This window comes from Eleginops maclovinus, chromosome 18, assembly GCF_036324505.1.
Source record: "Eleginops maclovinus isolate JMC-PN-2008 ecotype Puerto Natales chromosome 18, JC_Emac_rtc_rv5, whole genome shotgun sequence".
NCBI classification, from domain to species: domain Eukaryota; kingdom Metazoa; phylum Chordata; class Actinopteri; order Perciformes; family Eleginopidae; genus Eleginops; species Eleginops maclovinus.
This window is the reverse complement of record NC_086366.1, coordinates 9,040,199-9,060,282: the sequence shown is the minus strand read 5'-3', so window position 1 is coordinate 9,060,282 and position 20,084 is coordinate 9,040,199. Positions and strand designations below refer to the sequence as shown.

The 20,084-nt window shown below is 41.6% G+C and overlaps 4 protein-coding genes across 5 annotated transcripts; 3 read left to right on the top strand and 1 right to left on the bottom strand.

Moving 5' to 3' along the window:
* Positions 1 to 117: 117 nt before the first annotated feature.
* mfrp (membrane frizzled-related protein) lies at positions 118 to 6,724 on the top strand. Its single transcript, XM_063906160.1, has 13 exons — positions 118 to 594; positions 1,471 to 1,579; positions 2,187 to 2,324; positions 2,560 to 2,730; positions 2,889 to 3,108; positions 3,800 to 3,930; positions 4,023 to 4,148; positions 4,241 to 4,317; positions 4,412 to 4,560; positions 4,747 to 4,877; positions 5,205 to 5,339; positions 5,459 to 5,586; positions 5,894 to 6,724. The coding sequence occupies exons 1-13, from the start codon at positions 541 to 543 to the stop codon at positions 6,116 to 6,118; spliced, it is 1,794 nt and encodes a 597-aa protein (XP_063762230.1). The 5' UTR covers positions 118 to 540; the 3' UTR covers positions 6,119 to 6,724.
* nudt8 (nudix (nucleoside diphosphate linked moiety X)-type motif 8) lies at positions 6,448 to 10,268 on the bottom strand. 2 transcript variants are annotated; one of them, XM_063906162.1, is made up of 5 exons: positions 10,006 to 10,268; positions 8,276 to 9,166; positions 8,068 to 8,200; positions 7,690 to 7,766; positions 6,448 to 7,221 (listed from the first exon to the last, which is right to left on the bottom strand). In XM_063906162.1, the coding sequence occupies exons 2-5, from the start codon at positions 9,163 to 9,165 to the stop codon at positions 7,131 to 7,133; spliced, it is 1,191 nt and encodes a 396-aa protein (XP_063762232.1). In that variant the 5' UTR covers position 9,166; positions 10,006 to 10,268; the 3' UTR covers positions 6,448 to 7,130. The 2 variants fall into 2 exon arrangements, with proteins under 2 accessions (XP_063762232.1, XP_063762231.1); XM_063906161.1 differs by having other exon boundaries at positions 6,448 to 7,269; positions 10,006 to 10,263.
* Positions 10,101 to 17,132, top strand: ftr86 (finTRIM family, member 86). The gene is made up of 11 exons (XM_063906158.1): positions 10,101 to 11,288; positions 13,589 to 13,684; positions 13,805 to 14,038; positions 14,177 to 14,339; positions 14,420 to 14,533; positions 14,901 to 14,951; positions 15,061 to 15,099; positions 15,207 to 15,248; positions 15,361 to 15,426; positions 15,530 to 15,732; positions 16,214 to 17,132. The coding sequence occupies exons 1-11, from the start codon at positions 10,779 to 10,781 to the stop codon at positions 16,547 to 16,549; spliced, it is 1,854 nt and encodes a 617-aa protein (XP_063762228.1). The 5' UTR covers positions 10,101 to 10,778; the 3' UTR covers positions 16,550 to 17,132.
* A 1,192-nt stretch (positions 17,133 to 18,324) lies between these two features.
* LOC134880450 (complement C1q-like protein 3) lies at positions 18,325 to 19,146 on the top strand. The gene is made up of 3 exons (XM_063907390.1): positions 18,325 to 18,370; positions 18,467 to 18,607; positions 18,713 to 19,146. Exons 1-3 carry the CDS (start codon positions 18,325 to 18,327, stop codon positions 19,144 to 19,146), a joined length of 621 nt encoding a protein of 206 aa, XP_063763460.1.
* Positions 19,147 to 20,084: the final 938 nt, after the last annotated feature.

The following is a 20,084-nucleotide window of genomic DNA, read 5'->3' as shown; positions in this document are numbered from 1 at the left end:
GGGGATTATTGGGCTTTAACAGGGACCCGCACCTCCACCCTCACCCCATCTCCCATTCCCCGTCCTCCCTCCTCCTCCCAGGGGCTCAGTCCTCTCAGCTGACTCGGATTTGTTCAACACTGTGAAGTGAGTTTCTAAAACTCCTTTGTAACCACTCACCTGCACAAGGAAATACAGACCAATGCTGCAAAAACAGACCTCAGACTAAAGGATAGAAGCACACATGGATATTTTGGTAACTGGAGTTTGAAACTTATTTCATGTGAATTACATTGTCTTCTTTTTTATCTGGATTATATTTATGGATTTCCAACAAAGAGCTTTGCTGTGCTGGAAGATTGAAGGGTGTAAGCTTACAAAACAAATGTGTTGGTTTACTGTGGGAGCAAAAAGTGAACAATGTTGAGAAAACCAAGGAAAATATCTTTAACACTCCTTCATGTAGAAACAGCTCTCTTCACAATGTCACCATAGATGTAATTAGCACAACCCCAGGCTCTTTAAGAAGACGAGCTCCTGAAGAGTGACAGCGGACCGAAGATGTCTGACCTCAGCCAAGTTGCAGTGTACTCAGACTCTTCAGATATTTACAAGGTGAGTGAGGATGATGGGATGAATGTGTTGGGGAAAAAGGTCACAAAGTTACTGGGAAATTAAGCAGCAAATTGTCAATTTATATGCAAACTAGACCCTTTTAAGGTCCATTGTGATCATTTCTTTCAAAATGGTGGCTTTTTTTTTAATCAATGCAAATTTCACAGTACTTTATGTTAAGCAGTGGAATGTAAGTAAGTACTGTTGGCCTAGTAAAGCAATAAATAGTCATACTTCACTTATCAGAGAATAGTTAGATGTTTTACTCCACAATATTTATCTGACATCTTTATTTTATTACTGGGTTCAGCTGGAAAAGCTTTTTAACTAGTCTCATAACAGATTTAAGTAATGAGTAAAGGAGTTCAACTGAGCACAACTTTAAGCACTCACAGTAGTAAAATGCATAATACACATGAATGCAGTAGTGACATTAATCCAAAAACACTGACAGCGAACTTTACACTGCACAATAAAAGTCTCTCAAGTATCTGTTGCTGAAAACATACCAATTAACCTTCAAAAAATGTTCTGAATGATCATAAACAGAAAATATTTAGCAAACTGAATTGTATAGCCTACAGTTATACAGCTATAGTTTGCTAACAGTAACAACCATAAGTTACCAGTCCAACCAGACAATGTAAAACTGCAGCAGCAAAACCCTGGAGCACATTCAAACTAATTATGATGTGTTTCTTGCTAACTAATTCATAGTTATATCTAAAAACAAGAGTATTTATACATGTATATTGTTTGAAATGAGCATAATCTTGCTTTTAAATTAACACTTCTTAACACATCTTTTGTCTGTAACTGTATGAAGTTTTTTTTCATTGATAGTTTCATTACTACATTCTGTTCTGTTTTCCACAGAATGTATTCTGCAACCCTGCCTTTGAGCTGGAGGGGGAGGGAGAGGAGCTGGTGGAGGGATTCAGGACATGCTCCTCCACCCCTGAACCAATCAAACCGCCAGCAGCTTGTGAGTCAGCCAAGCAGCTTGCTGCTTACTGTGTCTCAATTTGAGCTGGAGTAGACTGTGTATGTGTTTTAGATTAGTAACATTATTGCATCATCCAGACTCTGCTGGCTTTAAGTTCAACTCTTGTGAAGAAGTGTGTGTTTGTTATGATTCATTTTAACAGACCATTAAAGGATTAATCCCTAGATTCTTAATAGGTCAACGATCCATTCACTGGACATGGTTAGTTCCACAGCTAGTGATAACAACTTGTCAAATGTATTGTTTTGCCCTTGAGGACATTTTCTTGAAAATGTATGAAAGAACGCCTGTATTAAACACTTGAAGAGAATAACATGGGTGATTAGCAGTCAGGGTGTGCTTAAGACACTTCTATGCTGTATCATGGGAAATAAGGCCCTGTGTTTTGGGGGTTTTACACATCCAAGGCACTAAAAGTATGATGGATTTTTTCATTCTTTTTTCAATCTATCTCTCACAAATTCAACCATCCCATGAAAGGCCAATAAAAAGCACACTCACTGAAAACAGTAAACATTGAATCAAACAAAAGAAGGATCATCACACATTTAGCGATTGAAAGTTGAATGTGTGCCCTATGATTCAGGTCTAGGTTGGGGTTTATTCGGGGTGTGTGCGATGCGTCTGCGGGGCCTGGGTTGTGGATGGTGGGTGGTGGCGGTCTCTGCTGCTGCTCTGCTCTTGTTAACAGCCCTTGGACTGGCACTCGCTCTCCTCCTCACACGTGAGTTACTGCTGCAGTCTAAATTTCACAGTAAAAATAAATACCTGAACTCGATTTGAACAGCTTTTTAGAGATCAAAGGTGTTTATCAATTCAGATTGCATACCTAGATGTGTTCCTATTTTGGCTTAAATTCAGAAACATACAGTATTAAGATTTTACCAATAAGCCTTTTCTCTGCAGTCTCCCTGCAGTGGTTCATCCATTCCTGTCTTTGTTTTCTGGCCCTGATTTAGAGATAAAAGGCCAGACAGTGGAGAATGAGTTGATGTCTACCACTTCTTCAGATCGGCTAAATACAGGAGATGAAGCGCCCCATATTACTTTACCAACAATCTCTGCCAACACAAGTCAACAGGAAAGTACAACAGCATCACAGCCAGCTAGGATCCCACCTCCTGAAACACGTAAGTGATTACAATAAAATGACCATTTAATGTGCTATTTAAAATACTAGATGTGCGTGTTCAATTTCATGTCCTTCCTCACCGAAATACAATTTAGTTTTTCTTTACTTCGAGTCGCTTTTGCTTTCTGTAACTAAAATAAATCTGTAGCTTCTCAGGGTGTGGAGGGGTGTTGTCTGATTCAGAGGGCAGTTTCAGCTCCCCAAACCACCCCGGCTCCTACCTCCCCAACTTGCTGTGTGTGTGGGTGATCCGAGTCCCACCCTCCTCCGTGGTGCAGATCCACGTCTCCTCTCTGGCTGTAGAGGGGCCTTCTCCCTGTCTGTTTGACTGGCTGGAGGTGCAGGAGCAGAGGGATCAGAGCTCTGTGGTCACCAGGTTGGTCCCGCTCCAGCTATGTCTGGGAATTGCCTGCTGCAATGCCAACTGAACCTATTTAAAAGTTCCATGCTTCTGTTTGATAAGACTTTGAACTCTGCACTCTAACTATTTGGTTGCTTGGACATTTTTGATGCAAAAAACAAAGTTGTATATATGTGAGGCATCGAGAGGCAAAGTATAGATTTGGCATTATATACACATTTGAGTGTATTTGGAAATCTATACACATTCTATTCATTTCCATTATAAATACTATCTGTAATCTACAGATGGATATTGAATATTACTCAAAACAATATGCTTTTATGGTTATTGTTAAAACTTTGCACTTCCGCAATTTTGGCCAGGTCTCCCTTGTAAAAAAACATCTCAGTGACAAAGTTGGTTGAATCATGGCCATATAAATACAAAGAGTCAATACCTTGAATTGTTGGTAGATGGCGATAAAGGTCTGTGCAGAACAGAAGTGTGCATCTGGGAAATATTTTGGTACATGTGAAAACGTTGACCTTTTTGCTTACTTGCATTCTTGGAAAGTTTTGTAATATTATTTATGACATTTAAAAAAACTCATAACTGGCCCGCAATGCTTGATCGCAGAAAGTCAGACTTCAGTGGCACCTCCAAAGCCGTAATTGTTTAAACAGAAGTTTAAGATGAATAAAAACTGAATTCTCTCATCCTGTAGATTCTGTGGTAATGTAGCACCACCGACAGTCAACACAAACAGCAGCACAGTGTGGGTCACCTTCCACTCTGACGGCAGCATCGCAGGCAGCGGATTCATTGCACACTACAGAGCCCTCCAGCCTGGACACAGTCAGTAGTGTCTGTGTGTGCATCTGCAAATACAGGAGTCTTTCACTCATGCCCTTTGCATTTATGCACATGTATGCTGTGTGTGTTCTCAGAGAGCTGCTCCAGGGAAGAGTTCATGTGTGACAGTGGGCGCTGTCTGCTGCCTGTGTCTGTGTGTGACGGGCATATAAACTGCCATGACCAAACAGATGAGGCAAACTGCAGCCATAAACACAAAGGTCAGAGCATGCAAACAAAGGTTAAAAACAAACACTTAAAAAGGACAACAGAGTAAACTTATGGTCTTTGTTTCCACCCTGTTTTTTCACAGAATGTGGAGGGCCAAAAAATGGGCCTTATGGTTATTTCTCAAGTCCAAACCATCCCAAGCCTTATCCTCATCAGCAGGTTATTCTTTACAGCCAGACACAAACAACTTCTTTTTACAGGGCTGTGAAACTTGTGTTTCTCACTAATCTAATGTTATTCTGTGTTCCATAAGTTGTGTACGTGGTACATTTCTGTTGAGGAGGGTCACGTCATCACACTGAGCTTCAGGAACTTCAGTCTGGAGACTCAGGATGTGTGTGAGTTTGACTACGTGGAGGTGCACGACAGCATCAGTACTGGAGCTGGAAGAGTGCTGGGAAGGTGAAACTTGCTACATGGACAATAATGTTAACTCAAATTATAATGCTAGACTGCTTTTACTGTCATTATTACTCCTGACAGGTATGTCAAGAAAAAAACAAAATACAGTACAGTGAATATACAACAGACACGCTGAAAGAAATAACATGTATCCTTCAGTGTTTCCTCTATCTTGTCTTATCTCAGGTTTTGTGGAATCACCTTCCCACCTGACCTGACCTCCTCCGGCCCCCACATGACCGTGGTGTTTGAGGCTGATGATGGAGTGTCCGACAGCGGCTTCAACGCAACCTACCAGGCTGTGTCCATACTGGACCGTGAGTTCTTGCTCTTATAAGTGCTACCTTTTTATTTCCTTTACCCGCTCCCTCTTTCTTTGCATATTTTCTCCACCCTTCCAGTGTTTTAATTCCTGTTCTGTTCTTCTTTGCTTTTCCCCCATTCTTAAATTCTTACCTCTTTTTGACCATCAGTCCTTGCTTCCTTCTTTCTCTATGACCTACAATTTCTCTTCAAACATTGGCAGTTATGCCTGACGCTTTAAAAACCACTTTAATGCCAAAATGATTCTTCCTTTTCCCTACTCATTATTACCTACCGTACCTTCCTAAAGACCTCTCCTGTGTGTTTTTGTTTATCTAAAGGGACGTGTGGTCCCAGCCAGTTTGCCTGCAGTACAGGGGAGTGTCTTCAGCAGCAGTGGTTGTGTGATGGATGGAACGACTGCCCTGACGGAGCAGATGAGCTGGGCTGTGGTAACTCCACCTACCCCACCTTTTGTGAGTCCCTGTTATCTCTAACCCCGATCAGTGCCCTGCTAGTGTGCTAGTTTGAATGCCAAGTAGACTACATACATTTAAAATAAGAATGGGAGGATTTATCTTGTCCTTGTCCTCAGCTTCATCGTGTGAGTTCATAGAGGTAGAGATGTGTCAAGGCCTCAGCTACAACCTCACCTCATTCCCAAACATCTGGCTGTCCATTGGTGATCAGAGAGAAGCTGCCACACTCTTGGGACAATACCGGGTAACAGCTATCTTCACAACTTCTCTTATTACCTATTTTCTTTTTGCTGCTGTAAAATCTTTAAAATATGGGCCTTTTGGTCGACAACAGCATCTTTCTACAACTCCACAGCTTCTTTCAAGGCAGAGATTCAACCTCACACACACACACACACACACACACACACACACACACACACACACACACACACACACACACACACACACACACACACACACACACACACACACACACACACACACACACACACACACACACACACACACACACACACACACACACACACTTTTGTGCATTTTTTGTCCAGGTGCTGATGGAGCTTGCTTGCTTCGAGCCCCTGCGGAGGCTGGTATGCGGGATGTTCCTGCCTCAGTGCAGCCCTCAGGGTGGCGTCCTCCAGCCCTGCCGCTCAGTCTGCTCCTCAGCAGAGCAGCAATGCAGCCAAGCCCTGGACCTCTTCTCCTTCAGCTGGCCCTTCAACTGCCACCTCCTGCCGGACTCACAGGACCCAGTGGAGTGCTCGCTGCCTTGATGCTGCAAGAATTTCAGTTGTGCTGCTAGTTAAAGATAAAAACATTTCATACTGAATTGCAGCTGTGTTCAGGGACCAACAGCGCAGAATCTAACACAACGGGAGACACATTTTCTGGACTCAGACGAGCTGTTTAAACAGTTGTAATGAAAGCAGTACGGCTTCTGGAATGACTGCGACCCTCATTATACAATACTTCCTATAAAAGTGTGATGCATGCAGAAAATGTGTGGCAGAGTAACTTTGAAGTTATAATAAATCATTTCATGTTCCTGTGTGATTCGGATACAAACTAAGCAAAATGAGTTTTCAATCTCCCACCACCAGAATACTTTTAAAACAACCTTTATTGCATTGTTCATCAACCAGCCACATAATGCGCTTATATCAATTCAGTGTCTATAACAGTCCAGAATTATTTCTAGAGCAAAACCAAACATGCATGAGCTGAATCAATGTTATAACCGAGCCCTGATGATAAAATGTAAGACAAACTAGTTTCATTTGAAACGCATAAGGAAAACGTAATCTTTGTTTAGATCCTTTTATTTGGTAACATAAGATTTCAAGCCTAATTAAAAAGGATGTGAACGAATTTGAAAACGAAAGCAGTCCATAACATATGGAAATACTGAAATAGTGTTCAGGTAAAAATCAATGAGGTATAATAAAGTATTAGCATTTCAATGTTGTTACTACATATCTCTTCAACTTATTGACAGATATCCAACACCAGCTCTTTATCAACAACGTCAACACAGCTGGTGCTCTTTATAGACAAGAAAAAATCCTTATTAAGCCGAGTCTCAGAAAGTGCAGAAATGGAAAAATCCTTCTCCTTACTGGAGAGGTTTTAACCTTCATAAATGAAATCATTAACGATTCCAGAGCTTGATTGCACATAAGTTATTATGAAATCTTCAAGTCACATTACAGGTGTACCGTCTAATTTAAAGAAGTTGCTGCTAAGAAGGGACAATCAGCTTGAGGGTGTGGTCTAGGGCGATGGCTGTCAGACCCCACACTCGATGCTTCCCATTACGAAACACTGGGAGGGTGTATCCGTACTTGTTGCCGGTGCGAAAGTGTGTGTAGCCACGGTTCTGGGGGTTACACAAGTGGGACAAGGACAGGGTGAAAATCTCCTCCACCTGGGACAGAAACAGGCAAAGAAGACACAGTTTACAAATTTGGATCTAAATAGAAACAACCAGAAAACATGTGATTTTAAAGTTATTTGTTGAGTAAACAAAATGACAGATAATGCCAGCAAGATTTAACTGATTAACTGAGTATTAAGGTAGATGATATAAAACCAAGTCGCCTCTGGGGATTATTTGATACAAGCCTGCAAAAACATAAAAGTATACTTAGTTATTTAGAGCTGGCTATGACAGTGGTGTGACATCATACACCTACAAAGATAAATCTGCTGTACTAGTATCTGCTATGGAAATATCAGCTGAAAAAACATGCCCATCATGATGAAAAAAAAAACGGGAATATGGAAAATGGTCCCTCAGAGGCCCATATAGAAATGTAAAAAATGCAAAATAATAGGATGACTTTACCTCTCCAGGGTTTGGTTTGAAGGACATCTCTCTAGGGGCCCAAGGTTAGCTAGCACAGGAGCGATCATCATCCCTGACTGGTGAGAGAGACAAACTTATCAGTCTTAAAGCATCGTTAAAGAATATTTCTTGGTTTGCGATAGCTTATTTTAAAAAGATGATTTTGTGTTTTTATTATTATGTGCTCTTGGATTTGTGAAAGAAATGACTTAATATTATCACTAACATGAACTTAAAAAAAGAAGAAAAGCAGAGAAACTGATTTTAAAAAATGCAAATGGAGTTCTCGAATATAGAGCCATAATTTCATGAACGATAATTATTCTATCATCACATTTCAAATGTATTCTTTGATCTAGAGATTACACTGACACTCACCATGTCCCTGAGAGGCTTCAGGATGCCCCAGACATTCTCTGTTGCCACAGAAACACCCAGCTCCTCCCTGGCTTCCCTCAACGCTGTGTCCACCACATTCACATCTGATGGATCACTCTTTCCTCCCGCAAAACTGGAAAAAAATAGAAATGAGAACAGATACAGCACTATACAGGAGTTTAAAAGGAGTTTCTTTATTGTGACTTACCTGACATCTCCCTTGTGCCTGCCCTTCAGTGTGCTGGAGCGGAGAGTAAAGAGAAATGCTGGCTCCCCGTGATCAGAGCACAGAGAAACCAGGACTGACGCCCATCTCCCCTGGTTCTTTCCCTGGCTTGCCCGTTGTTTCCCCTTATCTATTTCATACAGCTTCACGTTGGGCCCCAGTCTCTGTCGACACCTGTTTTCATTATCCTGCGACAGACAGTCTCTCCAGGTGTCAGCCACCTGAGGGGCAGCCTGATGAACGGCTCTGGTTTTGTGGGAAGAGAGGCTGTAGGGTTGTTGTCTGCTCTCAAATTGTTTTACAATCAATGGCCTATGTGTCGACAAGCTGAAAGGTCTAACAAAGTGCGGTCTGCTAAATAAATGGCTTTGAAGAAAGTTACACTGAGTCTTATAGGTGAAACTGAGTGACAGTTGGTTAACATCCCAAGCCGGTCTCCAGTGTTGAAGAGAAGTGGTGTTGATAAAACAGTTCTGGTAAGTGCTCACAGTCATGAGATTTTGAACTGTAGCTTTCACGACAGTGCATTTCAAAGAGGGGTACGCTTGTTTGGTTTTTGCATAGCCAGAAACCTGAGGGATTTGATGATTGCTGGCTTTGGATAGGAGGTTTTGAAATGAAGCATCTTCTAGATTCTGATTATTACAGTCCACGTTACATAAAGGCAGCTGTGCTAAACAGGATAAAGTCTCTGTATTTAGTGATGACCCCTCCTTTATTCCTCCGGTCGTTTCAAAACTCCTTTTCTTTACATCTCTTACACCCTGCCATCCAGCAGTACTGTGTTTAGACAAAGCAGAGCCGGGCGATTGTCGTAGCAGCAATGGCCTTATGGGACAAGACCAAGTCAGGACCCACGGGGCCCTAAACATCCTATAAAAAAGAAAGAAAACACACAAAAGCATTTGTTTTTTAAAAGCAACTATCAATGGGCCTCATTTGGCTCATTTGCTAAATTCCTAAACCAAGGAATCTAAGTAAGGGTGGGGCTATCTTACAGTTCAGGTCAAGTATAAAGGAGGAGTGAGGTGAGGGTAAAAACGTGAGGTCAAACGACTGATCTGAGTGCAGAAGTTGTGGGGAAAATACACTATTTAGCTCTGAATCGTGGTGGTGTAGAAGTACCAAGAAGCAAAAACTTGAAATACTCTCGTAAAGTTAAAGTCTCTCCAACTTGTACTGTTAAGTTAATGTATTTAATTACTTTGCACCACTAGCTTTGCCATCAGCTCAAATCTGTTACGGATACAAAAATGTATTGCATCTTAACGTGATTTCGGCAAACCCACAAACACATAGCTGGTAAAACCTAAATGTGCTGAAGGTAATCAGATCAGCTGCTGTCAAACTTTGTATTACGAGCTACATCTACTTGTTAGTTAACTAGCTTAGCTTACTTGTGTTAGCTACGTTAACAATATTTACAACGAGATCTCCTATAACGTTAAAGTGCCAGCCTTGCTATCTTCTCCACTACCAACTATAAGTACCAACAGCTGATTTTAGTAGTTGACCAGATCTACTTTGGCTCTGAAATCAGGTGTGGAAATGTAACACGAACAGGCTAACGCTAACTAGCCTGTTAGAATAAAAAGAAACCCAAAAGCTAAACCTCGTATATGGTCAATGACACGGATGCGTGATGTTAAACAGAACGGTAGACAAGACGCAATTTTACGCTACCAAAATGACAGTTAAAAGAAAACACTCACCTTGAAAGTTGAACAGGAGTTGGCCTCTTGCCCAGCTAGCCGGCTGCCAGTAGTCAAAATGGCGCAGAGTAGCTTCATGAGCGTCAGCGTTGCCCTCACTGCGCTCTGGTGACGCGCAGTCCTTTCACAATAGTTCCTACAACTCTTACCCTGGTTCGTAAATCTTATGAATAGGACAGAGAGGTTGAGATAGAATACTCATATTATGTACTGATGAAGTCACCAGGGGAATTTCCCATTGCAAATGTACGTCACTGCCCAGGTCCTCACAGGTGAAACAACTTCTTAATTGAACTCCACAATAATGCGGCCTGGACTAACACGATGTTCAAAATATTTATTTTAAGAAGGCCTAACATCACTATCTGGCTTAATTTCATAACATTAGGTCTACACAATTTCTAACTGTATTTGTTCAGAGTGATTGACACTAAATTGGCATTTAGCAGTTCATGGGGCCATACCATTCCTCATCTGACAAACTAGGAAGCCATGACATAAACATGAGAAACACCTCACCAGACCTGTTTTACCAGCTCAACCTTGAGTCCTTGCATATGCTCTTAAGCAGCATTGGTTTCATGTGAACTGGCATTTCAGCTTTGCCCTCTTTGAGAGTTGTTGCTTTAACTAAAATCACTTGCATTATTTATAGTTGTTACCTCATTTTCTAGTTCTGTAACCTATTTAAACAGGGGATCTTGTGGTTTTTCTAAACGTCAAGGTTGATCTCGAAGAAATCCAGGTTATTTTTCTACATTCCACCCGGGACCATGGCCTCAGCATGGTCTGAAGAAGAGACCTTTGTCTGCTCAGTGTGCCTGGACACCCTGAAGGACCCAGCCACTCTACCCTGTGGACATTCATACTGCTTGGCTTGTATCCAGAGGCACTGGGACAAGGGATACAGCAAAAGTCAGTACAGCTGCCCCCAGTGTAGGCAGGTGTTTAACCCTCGACCCTCGCTGTCTAAGAGCACTGTGCTAGTGGAGGCTATGGAGAAACTGAGAACCAACAGCATCAGGCAAAGCTCCTCCAAAGCTGTCTCCTCTGCCCCGCCATCCATGCCTATCTACCTGGAGGTCCTACCAGGTATAGGGCCGCGCCCGGGCAGCATGTACCCTCAGCTTCCAACTGTGGAGGCCAGGTCCTGCCCTCAACACAAACGACCCCTGGAGTTTTTTTGCCACGAGGACAAGGAGAGCGTGTGTGAGGTGTGTTGCCAGCATGGACACGAGGGACATCGTGTGGTCAAACCACAGGAAGAGAGGAGGGAGAGACAGGTATGTAATGGAGAGGGCAAATATCAAAGGGGAATATTATCAATACTCTTTTGTCTTTTTGTATTTGTTTTGTCATATTGGTCAGAAAAAGTGCAGGTGAAAGAAGACTGTGTTGTCACAAGTATAGCATTTCCAAAATGTAGATGAAATTGAAGTACTTGTGAGTTGTTTTTACTCTGCATTCCTGTGTCGATGTGTTCTTTCACTTCTTTAAGGATAAACTGCTGTTTCACAAATCACTCACCACAAAGTTCGATCAAGGTCACTGTCCTGCGAGCCAAATGTTATATTTATATATCCATTTCCTTGTCTTAGTGTTTTGCACGTACGGCACATACCCATAGGTTAACAAGACACTAACACATACAGTGGGGCAAAAAAGTATTTAGTCAGCCACCAATTGTGCAAGTTCTCCCATTTAAAAAGATGAGAGAGGCCTGTAATTTTCATCATAGGTATACCTCAACTATGAGAGACAGAATGAGAAAAAAAAATCCAGGAAATCACATTGTAGGATTTTTAAAGAATTTATTTTCAAATGATTGTGGAAAATAATTATTTGGTCAATAACAAAAGTTCATCTCAATACTTTGTTATATACCCTTTGTTGGCAATGACAGAGGTCCAACGTTTTATGTAAGTCTTCACAAGGTTTCCACACACTGTTGCTGGTATTTTGGCCCATTCCTCCATGCAGATCTCCTCTAAAGCAGTGATGTTTTGGGGCTGTCACTGGGCAACACGGACTTTCAACTCCCTCCAAAGATTTTCTATGGGGTTGAGATCTGGAGACTGGCTAGGCCACTCCAGGACCTTGAAATGCTTCTTACGAAGCCACTCCTTCGTTGCCCTGGCGGTGTGTTTGGGATCATTGTCATGCTGACAGACCCAGCCACGCTTCATCTTCAGTGCCCTTGCTGATGGAAGGAGGTTTTCACTCAAAATCTCACGATACATGGCCCCATTCATTCTTTCCTTTACACGGATCAGTCGTCCTGGTCCCTTTGCAGAAAAACAGCCCCAAAGCATGATGTTTCCACCCCCATGCTTCACAGTAGGTATGGTGTTCTTTGGATGCAACTCTGCATTCTTTCTCCTCCAAACACGACGAGTTGAGTTTTGACCAAAAAGTTCTATTTTGGTTTCATCTGACCATATGACATTCTCCCAATCCTCTTCTGGATCATCCAAATGCCCTCTAGCAAACTTCAGACGGGCCTGGACATGTACTGGCTTAAGCAGGGGGACACGTCTGGAACTGCAGGATTTAAGTCCCTGGCGGCGTAGTGTGTTACTGATGGTAGCCTCTGTTACTTTGGTCCCAGCTCTCTGCAGGTCATTCACTAGGTCCCCCCGTGTGGTTCTGGGATTTTTGCTCACCGTTCTTGTGATCATTTTGACCCCACGGGGTGAGATCTTGCGTGGAGCCCCAGATTGAGGGAGATTAGCAGTGGTCTTGTATGTCTTCCATTTTCTAATAATTGCTCCCACAGTTGATTTCTTCACACCAAGCTGCTTACCTATTGCAGATTCAGTTTTCCCAGCCTGGTGCAGGTCTACAATTTTGTCTCTGGTCTCCTTTGACAGCTCTTTGGTCTTGGCCATAGTGGAGTTTGGAGTATGACTGTTTGAGGTTGTGGACAGGTGTCTTTTATACTGATAACGAGTTCAAAAAGGTGCCATTAATACAGGTAACGAGTGGAGGACAGAGGAGCCTCTTAAAGAAGAAGTTACAGGTCTGTGAGAGCCAGAAATCTTGCTTGTTTGTAGGTGACCAAATACTTATTTTACCGAGGAATTTACTAATAAATTCTTTAAAAATCCTACAATGTGATTTCCTGGATTTTTTTTTCCTCATTCTGTCTCTCATAGTTGAGGTATACCTATGATAAAAATTACAGGCCTCTCTCATCTTTTTAAATGGGAGAACTTGCACAATTGGTGGCTGACTAAATACTTTTTTGCCCCACTGTATATAGTTACAGTAGTCAGACATTTCATTTCATTACAAAATTACAAGTTATTTCTACACTCTGCCTTTTCTTCCAAGCTTGGCCAATTTAATCTAGAAAAAAACGCTCCCTTCCTTAACTACCACTCAACATTTTACTATAAAATACATTTTTTATGTCCTCGTAGTCACACAATAGGGACTTATTTCTCAATTTTACCAGCCCACACAACAATCAACATCTGTCCTCTGAAATGGCATTAAAGTTGCCATTTTCCAGGTTAAAATAAGAGTTTCAACTTGAATGCCCTTTTAGTAATAAGTATGTGTGTTGTTTTTGTGTGTCCAGAAAGAGGTTGTCAAGATCCAAGTGGAAATACAGAAGAGAATCCAGGAGACGGAAAAGAGGCTTATAGAGCTCCCACATGCTGCCCGCCAACACAAAGTAAGTAGCAGTTATGCAGTTTTTAGTAAAAAACTTTAAACCCAGTCATTTTTTGATTGTTACCAACGCTCACATTTACATTCTTTGTCCCTTCTTCTACTTCTCCTTGGGAACTCTTAGGCCTTGGTGCAGGCTATAAATCAAGAGGGCACAGATTTGTTCTCAGAGCTTGTCAAGACTGTGAATCAAACAGGCATCCAGGTTGGTGAGGCCCTAAGCACCCATGAGACCTCCTTAGGCAGCCGGGTCGAAGGACAGATCCACAGACTGGAGCAGGAGGTGGCACCACTGCGCTGGAAGAATGAGGAGCTGATCAGGCTGAAGGACATGCAGGACGACATCTGCTTCTTGAAAGTAATTAGTTGTTAGGTGTTAACTACAAATAATCAAAACTACTTGAATTTCAAACTATTCACAGAGAATACGATTAACCATCATAAAATTAAAAATCCTATGTCTTGTTGTAATACTTGTTGTCGTTTTTTTCTCAAGAATTTCTTCGTCATGGAGCCTCTGGGTCAGACAGGTGCAATAGGAGAGTCAATCCTGAGTCAGGAGGAAGTTGTGATAGCCTCTGTTCGTTCTATCATGAAAGAACTACAGGAGTCGATACAGGACCTCTGCAAGGTCAGTCTTGGCAAGGTCATCACATTAGGTCAGTTTTTATTCATCTTCTCTTTTACGTGCCGCTTTTTTCTTTTCCAGATATTCAAAACTTTTTTCTATTTCTTTTAGTGAATCCTGATGCAGTGGCCTCAACATCCAATGATGCCTCAGCAGCATCAACAGCGGCATCAGCATCAGCATCAGCAGCAGCTGGCAGTGGTCAGGCAACCCCACAAACTCTAGGTACAGTAACAAGAATGTTGTCGTCAGAAACTACAGGTGTGGACTCGATGCACATGACTTGGACTTGAGGAGGACTCTAGTCACCGTTTTTATTACTTAAGACGTGATTTGCCGGAATCCGCTAAAGACTTGGTCCTCTGGACATTTGAGGAGTTTATTCAGCAAAAAGGCTTTTGACTGTAACAAAGCAACCTTTGACTTCACTTCGACTTTTGACATGACAATCCGTCCTCCTATAGCACAATAATTAAAGTAATGTTAAAAAGTTAAAACTATCATCCCAAGATTTGCTCTTATCTATTCATAAACTGAAATTAGGAAACCTTTTTAGAAATGTTTCTTACAACTCATCTTCTTCTTTCTGTAGTGTATGGAATGATGACAGACACTGCTCCTTTACCACCTCCACGACCTCAGTGTAAGTTACTGTAGAAACATCTCATACTATGTGGTGTTTAATTACACAAAGTAAAAAAATAACCCAAGTTATCAATATGTGCTTTATCTATTCATTTCTATTTCCCTAGGGCATGAGGATTCATTAAAAGGTCCTGCATGTGCTGAAGGTAAGAATAAATAATACTGATGCTAGATTACTTGATAATGTTTTGGAAATTTGTTATTGAGATTTCATTCAGTTTACCGGGTCCTTTGTTTCCTCTTTTCCACGAAGCTTCAGCCCCACCTTCACCCTTCCCTCCTCCCCAACCTCAGGGTAAATATAAAACGTATTTGGGGATTCCTGTCGATATCTATCAACTACTTCTTTAGAAGTAAAAAGTGTAGATGCTTTCAATTATTTAATGTGTATATATTGTTTCTTGTAGCACCTCCTGTAACAACCGTTGGACTTGTTAACCCAGATCCAAAAACAAGAGAAGAATTACTGAAATGTGAGTCCATCATACTCCATAATATAAAACTAAATAAACAGCACAGTATAATAGTCTTTGGGGGGTTCCAGAGTCTTCACTTAAGTAGTTCCTCTCCCTTCAGTTCGCTTTGAGCCCACAATGGACGCCAACACTGTGTATCGCCACATGCAGCTGTCAGATGGAAGTCATAAGGCCACGATGCGTGCTGAGAACCTGAACCTACCGGAGCATCCCGAGCGCTTCCTCTTCTGGAGGCAGGTTCTCTGCAGAGAGGCTCTGGCAGGGAGCCCTTACTACTGGGAGGTGGAGTGGACTGGCAAGAAGGTGAATCCTTAGACAATGCAACTTTAAATCTGAGAGTAATACATAAGTCAACTTTGTCTCTAAAGGGCAATTGTTTTTTGCAACAAGATGTATGTAAAAAGACAAAATGAAGGAAGAAAAGGGGATACACTGAATGTTTCGACGGGGTGAAAAACAATTTTGGTCTTGGGTTGACTTCATATCATAGACATACATGGATAAACATAATTTCCCCTTAGGATGAATTGCGACACATTTAGAGATCCTTTAACTTTTCATTATTTTAAATTATTTCCATTTCTAGAAATAGTATTTTTTTTGGGGGCAATGAAAATGTTAAGTCCCAGGTCACACTAACAGAGCAACATACTTAAGACATACTGTAACAAATATATGGTAACAAATTAAGTGAAAAAATAGTGCAATTTATAAAATAGTGAAAGTGAAATGCATAGCTTTCTTTTGCTTATCTAGTTCTTTTTTTTTTTGTGCCACCACGCAGATAACCATAGGCGTGGCATACAAGGAGATGGATCGTACCTCTTCTGATGACAGCAGCCGTTTTGGCCACAACGCTCTGTCTTGGAGCTTGTACTGGTCTGGGACCGGCTTCTCTTTCTGGCACAATGGTCAGGAAAAGCTGCTGGGCTCTCCTAAGGCCCGGCGGATTGGCGTATATCTGGACCATCAAGCAGGGATTCTGGCCTTCTACCGCATCTCCAACAACAAGGCTGATCTCATCCACAAACACCAGAGCCAGTTCACAGGCCCGCTGTACCCAGGGTTCAGGTTCTGGACCGGAGTGGGAGCTGCAGTGACTATTTGCCAATTGGATTGAGATTTATATGACAAATGTGCTCTCAGTTTTTCATATAACCTGCTTGTCTGTTTGGGAAATTGTAATAAGGAAGAAGAAGCAACAGCTTTATTGATGTGATTGATTTATAAGTAAATAAAAGAACACAAAACACACATTCCCTCAATATGTCCTTATTAAAACAGAATTTGGGGATAGCTTAACTGAGTAGTTTGAGTAGCCCTCAGTATTGGTTTGAATAGTATATAGGCACCTTCTAAGGTGCATTAAGCAACCAGAGTGATGATGACCTTATCTTATCGCAGCAATGGTGACCTGGATGCTTTTAAACTCCCCTTTTATTCGTACGATATTTATTTAACCTCCATTGTCTTCCCTTTCCATTCTTGTGCCACAGTAAAGGTTGATATTTGTTGTCATAATTGCCATCCAATCAAATATCTATTTTGACTCAAATATTCACCACCTCACTCATTGCTCTTAGGAGGAAACTCTTTTGTGTGTCTTCTTCTCTTGACCTAACACTCACAAGAATAGCCTGGCTTTGTGCTAGTCAGGAAATTCAACCCTATTCACAGGAAGACAATAAAAGTCTCATGTTACACGTGGTGGCCACAGCTTCTTGTGTCCTGCCCTGATTGAAAAAATGGGACAAATGAGCAAAAAGTCATAATCAGTGACGACATGCCTTCTGGGTGCAATGTATATTGAATAGGGGATTTAATTGGGTTTATGTAGTCCTTACGCCAATACGACGCTTATTCAGCGCCTCAAACTGACAGGTCCCCAATTGAATGGTGAAAGTACTTGTCCCTCACTGGAAAAACTGTTACAATTAAAAGTCATGAACTGAAAATGTCTCTAAAGTAAAGTATGTAAGAATAATGTACAAACAAGAAACGTGTATTTGAAGTATTAAAAGCACAAGTACTCGATGAAGAATAACCATCACATTTGAGAAGATGGAAACAGTCAAATTTATAACCAACCATTCTACACACACTTTTTAAAAGCCAAAACCAAGTCCTAATTTGTTGAAGTAAGAAGTAAATACATCTATAAGATAAATGTAAGGAAGTATAAAGTAGAAGTAGGAAGTGAGTAGCATTACAGAAAATACTTGAGTTTAGTACAAGTAGCTATAAGTACAGTACATGAGTAGATGTACTTCCAAAGCTTCAGCTGACTTCCTTTTGATGAACAATATATTATTGTCAACAGAGAGGAAATGCATAGTCGTGTGTTGATGGGAACACTGAACCACATGGACAACTAGCCTCAGAGGATGGATAATACCTGACCTATATAAACAACACAAACGCCTGGAGGTTGTGTGTGTGTGTGTGTGTGTGTGTGTGTGTGTGTGTGTGTGTGTGTGTGTGTGTGTGTGTGTGTGTGTGTGTGTGTGTGTGTGTGTGTGTGTGTGTGTGTGTGTGTGTGTGTGTGTGTGTGTGTGTGTGTGAAGCCCCCACTCAAACAGAAATGAGTTAAGGTATACAGGTGTATATGTATAAAGGCAAACATAGTGGTATAGGGGGCACTGGGAGGAGCTATAGAAGAGAATTGATGGGAAACATATATAAGTGGGACCCTGCATGAGTCAATCGCACAGTCTGCCCTCCTGAAGCCATCGTCAACTGCCAGCATCACCATGCAAGGTGATATGATTAGAAAAGTTGTCAAATGTTTTGCAGTCAGTGGTCTGATTCTTTCTGGGTTATTGGTTAATACCTTTTGCTCTTCTCCCAGCTGCTGTTTTAATTTGTCTATTGGAAGCTGCCTTTATTCAGGCCAATATGTACGCCTGGAGGGGACAAGTGGCTGATTCCGAAACAGAAAATGGTAATAGAAAAAATGAAATTGTAAAAAGTCATGGGATATAGTTTTTGAGTCGGTGGACCCTTTCATCTTCAACCTGCTGTATTTCTGTGTGTTCAGCATGCCTTATAGACCAGGGGTCCTGTGGATGCTGTCTGATGCAGCAGCAGATTCAAAGGATGAAGACGTTCTTCAACACAAGCCTCACGGAGCTGGAGCAGGAACTGACAAAAACAAAGAATGTTCTCAACAATATCAGAGGTGAGACAAGGGCATGAGATACTGAAGAAGAGCGTGAAGGTCAATAAAACAGTGGCTTTTCCCATTGTAACTTCATGTTCTTCTCTCCCCCCTCTGCATCTCCAGCCAGCCGCAGTGCCTTCTCTGTGTCTCTAACCAATAAAAACAACTTCAACTGCTTTGGCCCCTTCCGCGACGACAAGCTCATCCCTTACCAACATGTCTTCATCAATCTGGGTGATGGCTACAGTCCCGAGACCGGTATCTTCACTGTTCCTCGCTCCGGTGTCTACAGCCTCGCCCTCACCGTCTACAGTGATGCCGGGTCTCCTGGCAACACCTTGGCCGCCTGCGCCAATCTGCAGGTTAACGGCCTGACGGTGGCAGGATCCAAAGAAAAAAATATGCAAGACCAAGAGGACAGTGCCACTGTAGTTGTGGCCCTCCACCTTAATGCTGGGGACAGGGTGGCTGTCAACCTGCCCATTGGATGTTTCCTCTGTGACGACAATAACCATTATAACACTCTCACTGGTTTCTTGCTGTATGCTACTGATTAAGTTAGGGAAATGTAGTGGTCCTGGTATTGAACCAACTCTTGACCTCCTGATGAGGTTTGAGTCAGATACATGAAATCAGATACGTGGTGAGAGGTGTGTTTGTAGTTTTGAATTGATCTTCTTTATTGTTATCTCTAATCCATCCCAACACAATGCTATCATCATTACTTCTAAAAACCTTTGGACCCATATTATCTTTTGACAGAAGCAATGATTTAAATCCAAATTTGTTTCCAATTTTTTAAGCCATTTCTAAATAACAGTTCAAAATATTGTATATCTATGAACCTATTGCCCCATGTATTGACCTTCCTTTAAACTAATGAATGCCATACAGGCTGAGAAACTTTGTTCTTGTTAATGAAAAGCTACCACTTACTGATTTTATGTGACATTCATTGGGATGGAAAGGTATGATTTACCTTTCAAATGTGAACAAAAATAAACGAGGATTCTCAACAGAACTGTAGCTCTATGTTGTATTTTGTTTGAACCATCACAATGGGAAACTGGAAAGTCGAAAGAGTACTCCATTGATTTAGCATTAAACTCATATGACATTGTTGAACTCACGGTGGAAAGGTATTAGCCCCAACACATTATTCTTCCTTGCCAAAACCGACAAACTAAATTAACATTACCACAAACTGAGGGGTTTTTTAAGCCAGTAGCTCCTGTGTCTACAGCAAGACTAACTTTGAATGACTTTTCTCTTGCGCTTCACCTCCTTTGCAACGGACACACGACCTCCTCTAAGGCGATACATGATACTTGGTTGGCCTTAACAACAAAAGCCTTTAGGGTGTGTGTCGGCTTGTGTGTGATTTTCAGAAAATGAGAGCCCCTAGCGATGAGAGAATACATATTTGGTCATGAAGATAATAAAGGCAAATAGGGCAACAATAAAAACAAGGACAAGCGGAGCCAAAAGAGGAGGA

Bases quoted from the DNA above. Each gene is read 5' to 3' on its own strand.
- mfrp (XM_063906160.1), top strand. From the start codon at position 541: ATGTCTGACCTCAGCCAAGTTGCAGTGTACTCAGACTCTTCAGATATT. The intron at 4,318-4,411 runs GTTATTCTTTAC...GTGTTCCATAAG, and splicing joins AGCCTTATCCTCATCAGCAG to TTGTGTACGTGGTACATTTC. The intron at 5,587-5,893 runs GTAACAGCTATC...TTTTTTGTCCAG, and splicing joins CACTCTTGGGACAATACCGG to GTGCTGATGGAGCTTGCTTG.
- nudt8 (XM_063906161.1), bottom strand. From the start codon at position 9,165: ATGTTTAGGGCCCCGTGGGTCCTGACTTGGTCTTGTCCCATAAGGCCA. The intron at 8,201-8,275 runs GTAAGTCACAAT...ATTTTTTTCCAG, and splicing joins AGGCACAAGGGAGATGTCAG to TTTTGCGGGAGGAAAGAGTG. The intron at 7,767-8,067 runs GTGAGTGTCAGT...CTCTCTCACCAG, and splicing joins TGAAGCCTCTCAGGGACATG to TCAGGGATGATGATCGCTCC.
- ftr86 (XM_063906158.1), top strand. From the start codon at position 10,779: ATGGCCTCAGCATGGTCTGAAGAAGAGACCTTTGTCTGCTCAGTGTGC. The intron at 15,249-15,360 runs GTAAATATAAAA...TGTTTCTTGTAG, and splicing joins CCCTCCTCCCCAACCTCAGG to CACCTCCTGTAACAACCGTT. The intron at 15,733-16,213 runs GTGAATCCTTAG...GCCACCACGCAG, and splicing joins TGGAGTGGACTGGCAAGAAG to ATAACCATAGGCGTGGCATA.
- LOC134880450 (XM_063907390.1), top strand. From the start codon at position 18,325: ATGTACGCCTGGAGGGGACAAGTGGCTGATTCCGAAACAGAAAATG. The intron at 18,371-18,466 runs GTAATAGAAAAA...CTGTGTGTTCAG, and splicing joins TGATTCCGAAACAGAAAATG to CATGCCTTATAGACCAGGGG. The intron at 18,608-18,712 runs GTGAGACAAGGG...CTGCATCTCCAG, and splicing joins TGTTCTCAACAATATCAGAG to CCAGCCGCAGTGCCTTCTCT.